We start from the raw sequence: 12760 nt of genomic DNA on the forward strand, positions 1-12760 counted from the left end.
ATATATATATATATATATATATATATATATATATATATATATATATAAAATTCTCTGTGGTTAGAAACATATTTAAACTAACTAGCCACAGACCAAACTAGACCTGCATTCATCCAATGCTGGAATTTTATGCTAAAGACTGAGGTCCTTCTTCTTGGTCAGAAGTAGGCGGCAGTAAAAGTGGTGCCTTTGTTGCTCCACTAAACCGCTCCCTGGGTGGGTCTTCCCCATATCATGTGTTGTGAGCACATGCAAACCCCTGCTTTAAGGAAAGGACTGCCTGGGACTTTGGGGTCCACCCAGGGCTCATGTGCTGTGCCTCAGGATGGGAGGAAGCTACAGATGATAAAATAGCCTTGTACAGAAGCAGACGGATTTCACAAAGAGGCATATAAATAGGGAAAATCCTGGAGGAGGGACTTATGCATGTGACCCAAAGTCCAGTTTACAGTCACTTTCCTGACAACACATCTTGAAAATCCTGTGTGTATGTATGTGTGCGTGTATATGCTGGTGGTTTTCATCCCTACCTTTTTGCCCATGCCCTTTCCTACCTCTTAGTAAGGCCTAACAAGAGTTTATATGAAACCAAGAATCTGTCCAAGCTTCTCTCGGCCCCCAAATTAGGGACCGAGTGAGGCTGGAGCCCTTTGAAAACAAGATGGCAGAACTGAAGAAGTGAAAAGCAGTCTCTCTCTTCAGCTTAGGGATGTCCCTCACCCCTTTCACAGCACCAAAGTTTCTTTGCAAAAATAGTATCTGAGATACAAAAGGAAAGGCAGATGTGCTTGTGAATGCATCTCGCCAGGGCCTGGTCCAGGATCAAGGGCTTTACAAGAACAGAGGGTTGGGAGCAGCTGTCTCCAAGGTCTCTGGCTATAGACAACAAAGAGCTGGTCCCCCGCAAGGTCAATGTCGGCTAACTGAGACAGTCTTCACAAGAGCTTTCGGTGGAGAATCTCCCAGACCATCCGCTTCCGGAAGTATGGCATGTGTTGCTGTAGGGACACAGAGATACACTTAATTTTTTTCATTGTTTTTACCCAGACCCAATACTCCTTTCTTCCCTTCTCAAGATTTACAACTAAAAGAGCCTCAGTTGCATTTCTGGTCTTTCAAATTGCTCAATTCTTGATTACATGTAATTTTCTTCTATTGTTTTCTACTGCTATCTCTATTGCTCTTTTCCATTGTTGTGGCCTTACAAATTTTATTGGGCATTGCTAGAAGTCCCCAGGCTATACCTGAACTTCTCTAAGAATTTTGAGAATGGTGTCTATCAAGTCCTCTATGTTGAACCCTGAAGAAGATAGGAGTCTAAGGCCCAAAAATCAAAAATTCACTTTTTAGGGGAAGAGTTATAGGAACTGCAAGAATCAGCTCCACTCAAGGGCTATGGTGGAAAAGTCTGGTAAAACCATTAATGTGAAGTGAAGGACACAGAATAAACCATAATCTCTAGTCTCAATCCACTCTGGTCTCTGAAGGACCACATGGACAGAAATAAACAATCACAAACTAAGAGAAGAATGATCAGGTGTATCAGGTGAGGGGCAGAGAGGAGGAAGGCAACATGACAAATACACTAGGAGTTCAAGGTGTGGCCTGTTCCAAAACCTGACTGCTAACTAAATAAAGAGAAAATGAAGAAAACGTGCTCTGGTCCCAGTTCTCTGTTTCCTATAGGAATTGAGGTAGGTGGGGGAGAGAGAGAAGAAGAATCTGCTAATGACCAGGATTCCTTGACTACGATACGTGATGTAAGATAACCCAGGATGTAGCCTATCACTATCCTTTTTCTTGTGATGTGGTACAGGCAGTAACCACCAGTGTTATGAGCCACAGACAGAGTCCCATAAGCAGAGCAAGTGGATGAAAATACATCTATCGGGCAGCCTGGAGACAGGGTGGTCACAGGGCTCCTTCCTGAAGGCTCAGCTCACCTGTGTGAAGTTGATTGGTCTGTCTTTGGTAATGCAGTCAGCATATTTGCAGGCAAACATGCCACAATCACTTCCATTCATCTGCTGTGGAATTTCCTGAAAGATCAAAAACGAAAAGGTAACATTGTTCCAAACTTCTTTCCTTCTAATTAGATTATAAATAAGAACCAAAGAATACAAATGTTATAGGTTTCCCTGAATTTTGAAGAGATGACCCTAAGTCCACCACCCAGAACAACAGAAGCTCAGAGGAAAAAATATAGCATCTCAGTCAGGTCTTCATATTAATATTAATCTTCCTATTAATAACACAGGAGACTCTCTTAGACTTCCATGACACCCAAGGATGTAAAGACTAGTCCCTCCCACAACGGCCAATCAGCAAACATTTCCCACAGGAGTGAAAAGCTCAGCAAAATAGCTGGGCATTTAGAAAACCTAGTTCTGCATGAGAAACACATTACCAGTTTTCCCACAGAACTTACTCTATCTTCCCTGAGGAACCAAACAACCAAGCTGAAGTCAGGCTAGACACTAAGACAGAAGGTCCCTGGGAATCAAGCAGTAAAACCTTGCCTTCCCAGGATTTCTACTTTATCAAGATGAAATGTACCTGGCTTTTCTTGCTGAAGAGCTGCCAGCCATTGGTGTCAAACTCTTTCCTTTTCTTGTCAATGCTTTCTTGCTTTAGGTATTGGCTAAAGGCATTGGGAGAGAATGAGATGAGCTGTGGGAACACTGAGGACAGCTGCCACCTTAAGAATGGGGCTAACAACCCTTAAGAAGGGTTTTGTTTGCACTTCTGGGGAAAACAGTATATAATGCAATGCTGGGCAGGGAATCTCTGGACTCCTAAACTTCCCCTGCAACTCCCCATAATTCATGCCCACCCTGGCAACCCAAGAGAAACATGACCTCTGCCTCTGACACCCAGGTTCCTGCTACCTGCTACTCATCCTGAGGAATGAGTTTTGATTCTTTTCCCTGGTTTATATGGTCCTTTAGAACTCAGTCTCGTGGAAGAAGATTTCTCTAGCAATATCAAGACATTTATTCATTATTTTAATTTTGACTCTCCTGTGTGAAAATTCAATCCAAATCACAACTTGATGAGTGCATACCTCATATACAGCACTCTTCTTAAGTGCAAACTGTTCATTCTGGAACCTACCTCCTCCTGGCCACCAGAGTGGTACAGTGGTACAGTGAGGAATAGGCATTTTGGAGAGAGAAACAGATAAAGGGTATAAAGAGATTTGCATTCTGGTTCCCAGTTGAGCCACTAACTAGTAGGACCTGAGCATATCAAAGTCACCTCTGTGAGTCTTGATTTCTTCATCTGAAAAATTAGGAGGGTGGATTAGATGATTTCTAAGTAGTTTCTATATCTATATATACATATTGACTCACTCATTATTTTTAGTGCACTGGGACAATAGTTGTCCCATATATTTGGGGTATCATATATTACTATAAAACTTGACTTACTCAGACATAAAATATCCATTCTTAATATGAAAATTTTCTTTATTAATCACTCCATTGACGGTAACAAAAGAACTGAGTTCAACAGCTGGAAAAACACAACATATGCCCTGACACCAAACTCTTTTGTCCTCAACTCCCTACTTACAGGAGGATCCTGCAGGCTTCATTGTTTATCCCACCCATAGAGTCGTAATAGGTAATATTCTTCTTTCGAAAGTCCACAACCTGGGAATAAAAAATCTGCGTGTTTATAAAATGAAGAAAAGTAGTTTCTCAGCTTTTCCCTTCCCTGGAATTTAGAGCCTTTTGCCAGATTTCTTGTGAAATCACAACAAGTTTAACTGATACTCTGCATTATACCATGCTTAAGCTGTGAGGAAAGAAGAAGGGGATTATTTACATGGAACTATGGTGACCTCATTAGTGGCCCTGAAATCTTTTTCTCGTATGTAGGTTCTTCATCTGCAATGCAGACAACAGTGAAGACACACATGCTCTTCAGAGACTGTAAGATGAATAAAATCATTTCCACACAGTGTCAGAAAGATGGTAAAAGATTTGGGGTTTTGTTCTTTATGTACAGAATTTCTCTTTGGCTTTATGCTTTTAAAATGTAATTCAAAATAGATTGTGAAATAACTTTTATATTTTTGTTAATATATTAAGCTAATGTATTCATGTTCTCAGGGTCATAAAAAGTATTAAATTACCAAGTATGCAAATCATGATTAGGCAGAAAACAATAGTCACAGAATCTGAGTTGGCAGCATCATAAAAAGTCACTTTTTCTCCCCATGCCTTGCCTTGAGGCTGTTTATAGACTTACAACTCCCTTTTAAATATTTCCAGAAAAGGAAATTCCACAACTTTCTTCAAAGTCTAAGTATCTCCCACTCTTGACAGGAAGTTCATTGATCTATCCAATTTTCAGCCAACTAAATACTATTCTTTCTCACAATCATCCAGTGAAAATGTAGAATTACTACTCACTACTCTGTATATTCTATAATTATGTAGATTTCTTTTAAATTTGATTAAAGGAGAGGTACTCACAGCAAGACACCAGTGCACTCCCAGGTGAATGGGCACCAAAAGAATGTCAACAGAAAACACATCCACTTTCTTTGTCCAACGTTTCACTGCCTGATAACCAGCCGTTTTTAACTTAGTGAAAAAAAAGGTATTAAATGCATGCACACTTGGTAATCCCTTCTCTTTACTTCGCTCCATCAACATATTCATGTAGAAATTGATGATCTATGGGAAGAAATTTATGTATTAAAATAGATATTCAGTCCTTTCAAAACAGTTGTATTTTATGAAGGAAAAGCAGTTGCTGTATTGCACAGCATATATTATTGTTTCCTAATCAATTAAGACTTCAACACCCAACAGCCTCATGCCCCCAGATCAAATTCTGGAGGGTTGAGGTACTTGTAAACAGTGAAAACAGAAAAAGTGAACACACACACACACACACACACACACACACACACACACACATATTATGGGTTGTAGGATCCATATGAGAGCATGCTGGTCAGATCTGTAGAAGACTGAGGATTAGGTCAAAAAACAAGAGTGAGGAGGAAGGGGTGCTAGAAGGCGAGACTTAAGAGAAAAGGAAAGGAAGGAGCCAAACATTTTGATAAGACACATTAGTAGTTACTTTAATCTACTGAGGCTGGGTGAACAACTTAAAGAAATCCTGAGCTCACAGTCTAGTATAATAGCTAAGACCAACAGTTCAATCCTTACATGTGGGTCACGTAATTTTGCACAGACAGAAAACTGTTCCATGGCTAAAGACTGCCTTTCCAGCCTAATAAGCCATCTTGCAGAGGCAAACTGCTTTGGTCTCAAGTAGAATTGAGTGACAGGATAAACCATCAACCGCACTGGGAAAAACACCTCTAAACTGACAGCTCAGCACTGTACCTTTACAGAGGCAGACACGGATGTTGTATAAAAACCTACATTACATGAGACCTGAAAGCCCAGTCACAAACATGAAGAGTAAAGTTCTCCTCCAGAATCTATATGGTTAGCTTTCTCATTTTTGTTGACTCTATTTATGCCTCCAGTATCAAGTATGAGCGAAAGAAATTTAATTCACGTTATGGAAGATACGTGATACTTTCTGTTAATGAAACAACGTATTCTCTAATATTGACCGTGTCCACTATGGTTCCTGTAGGTCCAAGACACCGTGGTACTCAAGCCTGAAAGTTACCGTGCCGGAAGTTACTGCATACCGACTTTATGTGGCCAGCTAAGGCCAGGCCAGTGTCTGTCAACTGCAAGGAATGAATGGGCTAACTGATCCACAGCTTGGAAATATGACTAAGAAAACAGGCACATTTTTCAGAATGCTTTTTGGGGAATGGGAAAACGCCCCTGTCCTTTGACAAATATTTACACACTAGGATGCCAGAGCAGTGAGCTACTGCCCAACAGTAGGCAACTACATACTGGGTAGGCAGCAGGGAACACTGCCAGGAACACACCAAAACATGGTCTAGACTAGAGAAAGGGCCTATAGAAGAGGACGCCTAGGCAGTTGCAGGGAAACCACACTCGCCTTGAAGCAGAGCTCTGAGGGTGGGGGTGGGAGGGAAGACTAGGACTGAAGACAGACACTGTTCTGCCTGCATCTCTGAAGTCTGAGCAACAGGCCCAACAGGTCCAGAGGACTTGGGTTGTGGCTAATCCTCTGCCTAGTGTGATGCCCAATAGATAACAGGAGCTCAGTTATTTTAAATAATGATAATGAATCAAAACATAATTAGGATCACAGATTTCTCAAATGGAGGCTTTCAATCTAATTCTGCCCCCAAGGATAATGGTGCTAACGATGATTCTAGGCCTGTGAAAGGCAGCCAGGAATGCAGGAAGACTTGTCCAACAGGCACAGATTTCTAGGCTATAAACTACATTCTCTAGTGAGAAAAAAATCAGCAAGAAAGGATTGATTCCTCTGGTATTCTACTCATCCCACAGCATTAGCCATGTTACGAGGCTAAACCCTTCAATCCAAGGGGTGAAATGAATAGGCAGATGACTGCCATTCACTGTAAGCCAAATTTTCCATGGTGCAGACAAGTCATGTACTCTAAAAGGCAATAAGGACTCGAGCAAGAGATGGAAAGAATCAGGCAGAGACAAGGAGGCCCAAGCACATGAAAGCCATGAAGAGGTATCTCCCTTAGGTGTCTATCAGAGGAGCATCACCTTTGGGATCATTACCCTGAAGTGAAAAAGGATGACATAAATGAGTATCATGCTACCCATGATTTTCCTAGGAGGAAGGAGTTCTAGAAACCAATGAAATTAGACTTACACACCCTGGATTGTTAGGTTTTTTATTTTTATGTTTTAATTGTAAAAGCATGGACTATAAAGCTGAAGGCCAACCCAACTTAAGAAGAAAAGAGACCTAATGATCAGGATACCACATTGTCTAATTCCGTTGAGAATCCCTCTTCCATCGCTTCAGTTCTGCCTCCAACCAAGGTCTGTCCACTGTGAGGGAAAGGACCTCCTCCAAAGTCAGCTTGTTAATTAGCTCTAAGGAGTGATCTGGGCTCTTTTTCACTTCCCCTGTATCCCAGTAGGAGGGAGCTTGGTGGCCTCAATGTTCCTTCCCATTAACTGAGGATGTATAATCTGACATCTGAGGCAGAACGAAGATCCAAGTTTCCTCAGTTTTTCAGCTATTACTCTGTCCAAATGAGGAAAATTGCCATAGGTCAGCCAAGACACAATCATACCAAAAAAAACAAGCTAGGAGTTAGAGAACAAAAAGAATCCTACGTGTCATCTCACAGAGGAGGGCTGAAGATGAAGGAAAAAGAAATGAGAGAAGGGATCACAGTGTTTAAGATGAAAGAGAAGCAGTGATAGAGCATTTGCTTGTGTTTTGTGAAGACAAGGGTCTCTCCCCTCCTATAGTGAGAGCTTTTTTGCACACAAGACTCTCTTAGTGCCAGAAGATCTTGAATTCCCCTTGAAATAAGGGGGCTAAAAGTAGTAAATCAGCCCTGTGCTGTGTTTGTCTTGCCAATATACCAGTATGTGGGGACAACTGCCAGTGTTGGTCCACTTGTCACTCTTTTTGGGGCCCACACTTGTCTGTATGCCCGCTGCGGCTCCAGTGACTAAGGGGCTGCCCCTCCTCCTGCCTTCACAGCCTTGGCCATGAGCGCCTGCTTGTCTATGCAGTGCTTTTTGAGGGGTGGGACTGTTGTTTATAGTGTCTTGTTCCTTTGTGATTTTATTTGAAGAGCTGCCAGGCTGAAGCTGGAAATGCTTCTCTTTTAAAAAAAGAAGCCTACAATGTTTTCAGACTAAGGACTCAATATTTTTCCTGTATGTTACCACAATGACATAAATGACCACTGCTATTTGTATCTTCCTTCTCACCCAGTAAACCAGCTAAACTATTGTTTTCTCATCCATTTAGAAGTAAAACATCTCAATAACAATACTATCTTAACTTTTAACCCTTCCCAATTCTACACATTAAACCTTTCTAACTGGCTTAGAAAATGTTCTGAAAGTCCTGGGCTTAGCAGTGCTCCTAAGCAGAGACCAAGGCAAGTTTGGGGGGAGCCATTTTCCCTGTTTTACTTTTCTACGTTTTCAACTTGACCTCCCTATTCTGATGGTCAAATTAAATCTATCCTTGTCAACCACAAACCACAGAGATAAGACAAGCAGCAGCACTTATGAGTCAGGTCATTTGCCCCTAAGATCTAACCTAATTAATACAGAAGGCAGACTTCAGGTAAGCTCTGTGTATTGCATCCCTCACTGTGAACACATACCCAGGATTTTTCTCACATGCAAATTCAAGTAACAAATTATTTATTAGAATTACTGCCAAAGTTTTAGACAAACACAGACAACATCTATTTTTATGGAGTTGTGATAACTGCAATTACTATTATTCTCCCTATGACCCTGCATAAATCCCTGGTTTATCAAAAGGACTAGTTCTATTAAGAGACGCCTTTAAGAGATAACTATAATGATGTGGAACCTACCAGTAAGTCATGTTAGAAACACTGAAATTTCCTTCCAATCTGATCACTATTCTACATGTAAGAGTACAGAGCATATGGTAGACACATCATATTCACCTAACTAATTTATCTCATTTTGCCTAGTGGAATCACTTTTTATTCCCTAAGGAAAACCTATTCCCTGTGCTAGGCTTGACTAGTTGGGCTTAATGTTTTACATTAAATGTTTTGCTCTCTTTACTGAGCATCACTTAAATTTAACAGCTTCTTGGAAACCAGGAAGCTGTGATCACTACTAATTCTCTATTTCCACTTTTGTTACAAAAGTCAGAATGCTAGGCAGAGTTATGTGCTCTGATTTCAGATGCTGATTCTGCAATAAAAGTCAGATGATCTTAGTATATCACTTATTATGTCTTACTTCTTACTTCCCTACTATCAATCAAGTAAGACTAACTTCTCTATACACAAGGCTATTGTGATACAGGATAGTTGAAAGACATTTCTCTCCTTTCAGAGATGAGACTTACAAAATAGGTAATTAGTCTGCCTGGCTAGTTAGGTTTGTCATCAGTGTAGTCAGTCTGCTACATAGATTCTACCTTAATTCACCTGTACTCCCTCACTCCCCATAAATGCTATGAGTCTTTTCCTTATGGTGTTTCCCTAGCTGGAAAGAAGTCAGAAATACAAAATTCCAACAGTCTAATGATTTTGCACTTTGGAAATAATTGACAATAATTAATAAGGAAAGACATGTCTGCTTGCTCTTTTCCTAATTCATCTATGTAAATTAATAGTAAGGGATGATAGGAAGAACAGGGTCCTGGAGGGAAAATAAAGAGACCGGAGAGCATCATCCTGTCTCTCCACACGGAATAGGGCATATTTAGTGCTGTGTAGAGAAGGAAGTGTTTCCTGCCCACAAGCATTTGGGTACCTACTCTGGCTTTTTTTTTGTTTTTTAAGTTTATTTATTTATTTTGAGAGAGACAGACACAGCCTGAGTGGAGGAGGGGCAGAGAGAAAGGGAGAGAGAATTCCAAGCAGGCTCTGTGCTGTTAGCACAGAGTCCAATGTGGGGCTTGCATCCATGAAGCTGCGAGATCATGACCTGAGCTGAAGCCAAGAGTCGGATGCGCAACTGACTGAGCTACCCAGGTGCCCCTACTCTGGCTTTTTATATCCTTAATGATTTTCTACTTCTTCTATTGATTGTTGAGAGAGATGCAAAAGTCTCCAACAGTAATTAAAGATTTATCTATTTCTCCTTTCAGTTCTATCAGTTTTGCTTCACATATTTTGAAGTTCTGTTACTAGGTGTATACATATCTAGGTTAAGTACTCTTGAAGAACCTACTCCTTTTGAAATGTCTGTCACTGGTAATATTCCTTGCTCTGAATTCTACTTGATATGATATTAATACAGTTATATTTCATCTTTCTCTTGACTAGTACTTGCATCCTTTTACTTTTAACTGTCTGTGTCTTCACATTTAAAATGGGTTTCTTGGGGCACCTGGTTGGCTCAGTGGGAAGAGCACACAACTCTTGATCTCAGGGTTGTGAGATGAGCCCCATGTTACATGTAGAGATTACTAAAAAATTTTTAAAAAAGCAAAAACAGGGATTTGAAATAAATAATAAAACAAAATGGGTTTCTTTCTTGTGACAGTTCTGCTTTTTTTTTTTTTTTTTTTTTTTTTTAACAGAGACAGCACACTTGCATGCAAGCAGGGGAGAAGGACAGATGGAGAGAGAGACAATCTTAAGGATGCTCCACACTCAGAGCGGAGCTGGGTGTGGGGCTCGATCCCACAACCCTGGAATCATGACCTGAGCTGAAATCGAGAGTCTGACGTTCAAATGACAGAGCCACCCAGGCCCCCCATGTACAAATTTTAAAGGGGAGGTAAAAATATCTCTTGAATAATATTTTAATATTTACTATACACTAAAATGACACATTTTGCATACATCACATTAAGTAAAATATACTATTAAAATTAATTTTACCTGTTTCTTTTTACTTTTTTCAATGTGACTACTGGAAAATTTAAGGGGCACCTAGATAGCGCGGTCGGTTAAGCATCCAACTTCAGCTCAGGTCATGATCTCATGGTTCATGAGTTTGAGCCCCGTGTCGGGCTCTGTGCTGACAGCTCAGAGCCTGAAGCCTGCTTCAAACTCTGTGTTTCCCTCTCTCTGCCCCTCCCCTGCTCATTCTCTCTCTCTCAAAAATAAACATTAAAAAAAATGTTTAATTACATATGTGGCTCACATTATATTTCTATTGGGTGTGCTGGCTTAGACCATTTACATTTAATGATTATTGATATTGCTGGGTCTGTTCTTCATATCTTTTTTCTTCTTTTCCTGGCTTCCATTGGATTGCGTATTTTTATTCCATTTTATCTTCATTATTTGCTTATTAACTATACCTCTTTGTTTTTTATTTTTGTTTTTCAGTGGTTGCTCTAGGATTTTTAATATAGGTCTTTAACTTATGACAATCTATCTTCATATAACACTATACCACTTCACATACTGTGTAAAAATCTTATGCTAGTATGTACTTTCACTTCCCCCCTCTTTTGTGTTATGACTGTCATATCTTATATTCCAAATCCCACAATACATTGTCTTATTTCTGCTTTCACTAGTCAATTGTCTTACAGAGGTATTAAAAAATGAGGACATTTTCACTGCTCTTCATTCCTTTGTATAGATTCAAATTTCTACCTCATAGTTTCCTTTTGCCTGAAGAATACCCTTTAATATTTCTTATAAGACAGGTCTGTTAGTGATGCATTCTCTCGGCATTTGTTTGTCTGAAAAAAGTACACCCTTGTTTTTTGAAAGATGTATTTGCTGGGTACGGAATGTAAGTTGACAAGTTTTCTTTTCCCTTCAGTACCTTTTTCTTAAAAATTTTTTAAGTTTATTTTTTGAGATGGGGGCGGGGCAGAGAGAGAGAGAATCCCAAGCACTGACAGTGTAGAGCCCTAATGTGGGGCTCAAACCCACAAACTATGAGGTCATGACCTGAGCAGAAATCAAGAGTCAGACGCTTAACTGACTGAGCCACCCAGGCACCCCTTTCCTTCAGTATCTGAAAAAGGTAGCTACACTGTCTTCTGGCCTACACTTACTTCTGTTGGAAACACATTATATATTCCTTTAGTATATAATGTATCTATTTTCCTCTGGCTGCTTTTATGTTTTTCTTTACCACTGTTTTTCAGCAACTTGATTATTATACTTTTTGTGTGGTGTCTCTTCTACTTGGGGTATGCTGAATTTCTTGAATCTGCCAGTGTTTAAGTTTCCAAAGTTGGAAAATCTACCATTGTATCTTCAAACATTTTTCTTTTTTTTTTTTTTTTTTTTTTTTTTTTCAAACTTTTTTTTTTTTTTTTTTTTTTTGGGACAGAGAGAGACAGAGCATGAACGGGGGAGGGGCAGAGAGAGAGGGAGACACAGAATCGGAAACAGGCTCCAGGCTCCGAGCCATCAGCCCAGAGCCTGACGCGGGGCTCGAACTCACAGACCGCGAGATCGTGACCTGGCTGAAGTCGGACGCTTAACCGACTGCGCCACCCAGGCGCCCCTCTTCAAACATTTTTCTGATAACACTTACACCCATCTTTCCTTCTGAGATTCTAATTACATGCTCAGACTGCTTAATATTGCTCCACAGCTCATTGATACTCATCTTTCTTCAGCCTTTTGTTTCACTTGGATTGTTCCTGTTGCCATATATTGTAATTCACTACTTTTTTCTTCTGTAGGGTCCAATCTACTATTAATCTTACCTCATACATTCTCTATTTCAGATACTGTATTTTTCATCCCTGTTAAGTTCAACTGAAATCTTCTTTTACATCTTCCATTTTTCTCACCATAATGTTAATTTTCCTCTAAATTCCTAACCATATGGAATGTATTTATAATATCCCCTTTAATATCCTGCCAACGTAAGCTAGTTCTATCATTTTTGTCATTTCTGGGTATTTCTAGTAACTGTTTTTTCCTTTGTTCTAAGTTGCATTTTCCCTCTACCTTATATGCCTGGTAACATCTGATTGGATGCTGGATATTGTGATTTCATGTCACTAGGTTTTGTTGTTACCAGAATATGTTTGTATTTCTTTTTTATTAAAAAAAATTTTTTTTAACGTTTATTTATTTTTGAGACAGAGAGAGACAGAGCATGAACGGGGGAGGGGCAGAGAGAGAGGGAGACACAGAATCGGAAGCAGGCTCCAGGCTCTGAGCCATCAGCCAGCCCAGAGCCCGACGCGG

General features: G+C 40.1%; 1 protein-coding gene across 3 annotated transcripts in view; it reads right to left on the reverse strand.

Annotated features, from left to right (window-relative positions):
• Position 1: 1 nt before the first annotated feature.
• The window catches only part of SENP1 (SUMO specific peptidase 1), a 50509-nt gene continuing 37750 nt past the window's right edge, over positions 2-12760 (reverse strand). For 2 of the 3 annotated variants that reach the window (XM_049627243.1, XM_049627242.1), the window contains 5 exons: positions 4485-4688; positions 3577-3656; positions 2557-2641; positions 1944-2039; positions 2-998 (listed from right to left, as the gene is read on the reverse strand). In XM_049627243.1, the coding sequence (XP_049483200.1) occupies positions 936-998; positions 1944-2039; positions 2557-2641; positions 3577-3656; positions 4485-4688 (528 nt within the window). In that variant the 3' untranslated portion in view covers positions 2-935. The other variant, XM_049627244.1, reaches the window with a different exon arrangement.

The sequence above is a fragment of the Panthera uncia genome, chromosome B4 (assembly GCF_023721935.1).
Source record: "Panthera uncia isolate 11264 chromosome B4, Puncia_PCG_1.0, whole genome shotgun sequence".
NCBI lineage: Eukaryota > Metazoa > Chordata > Mammalia > Carnivora > Felidae > Panthera > Panthera uncia.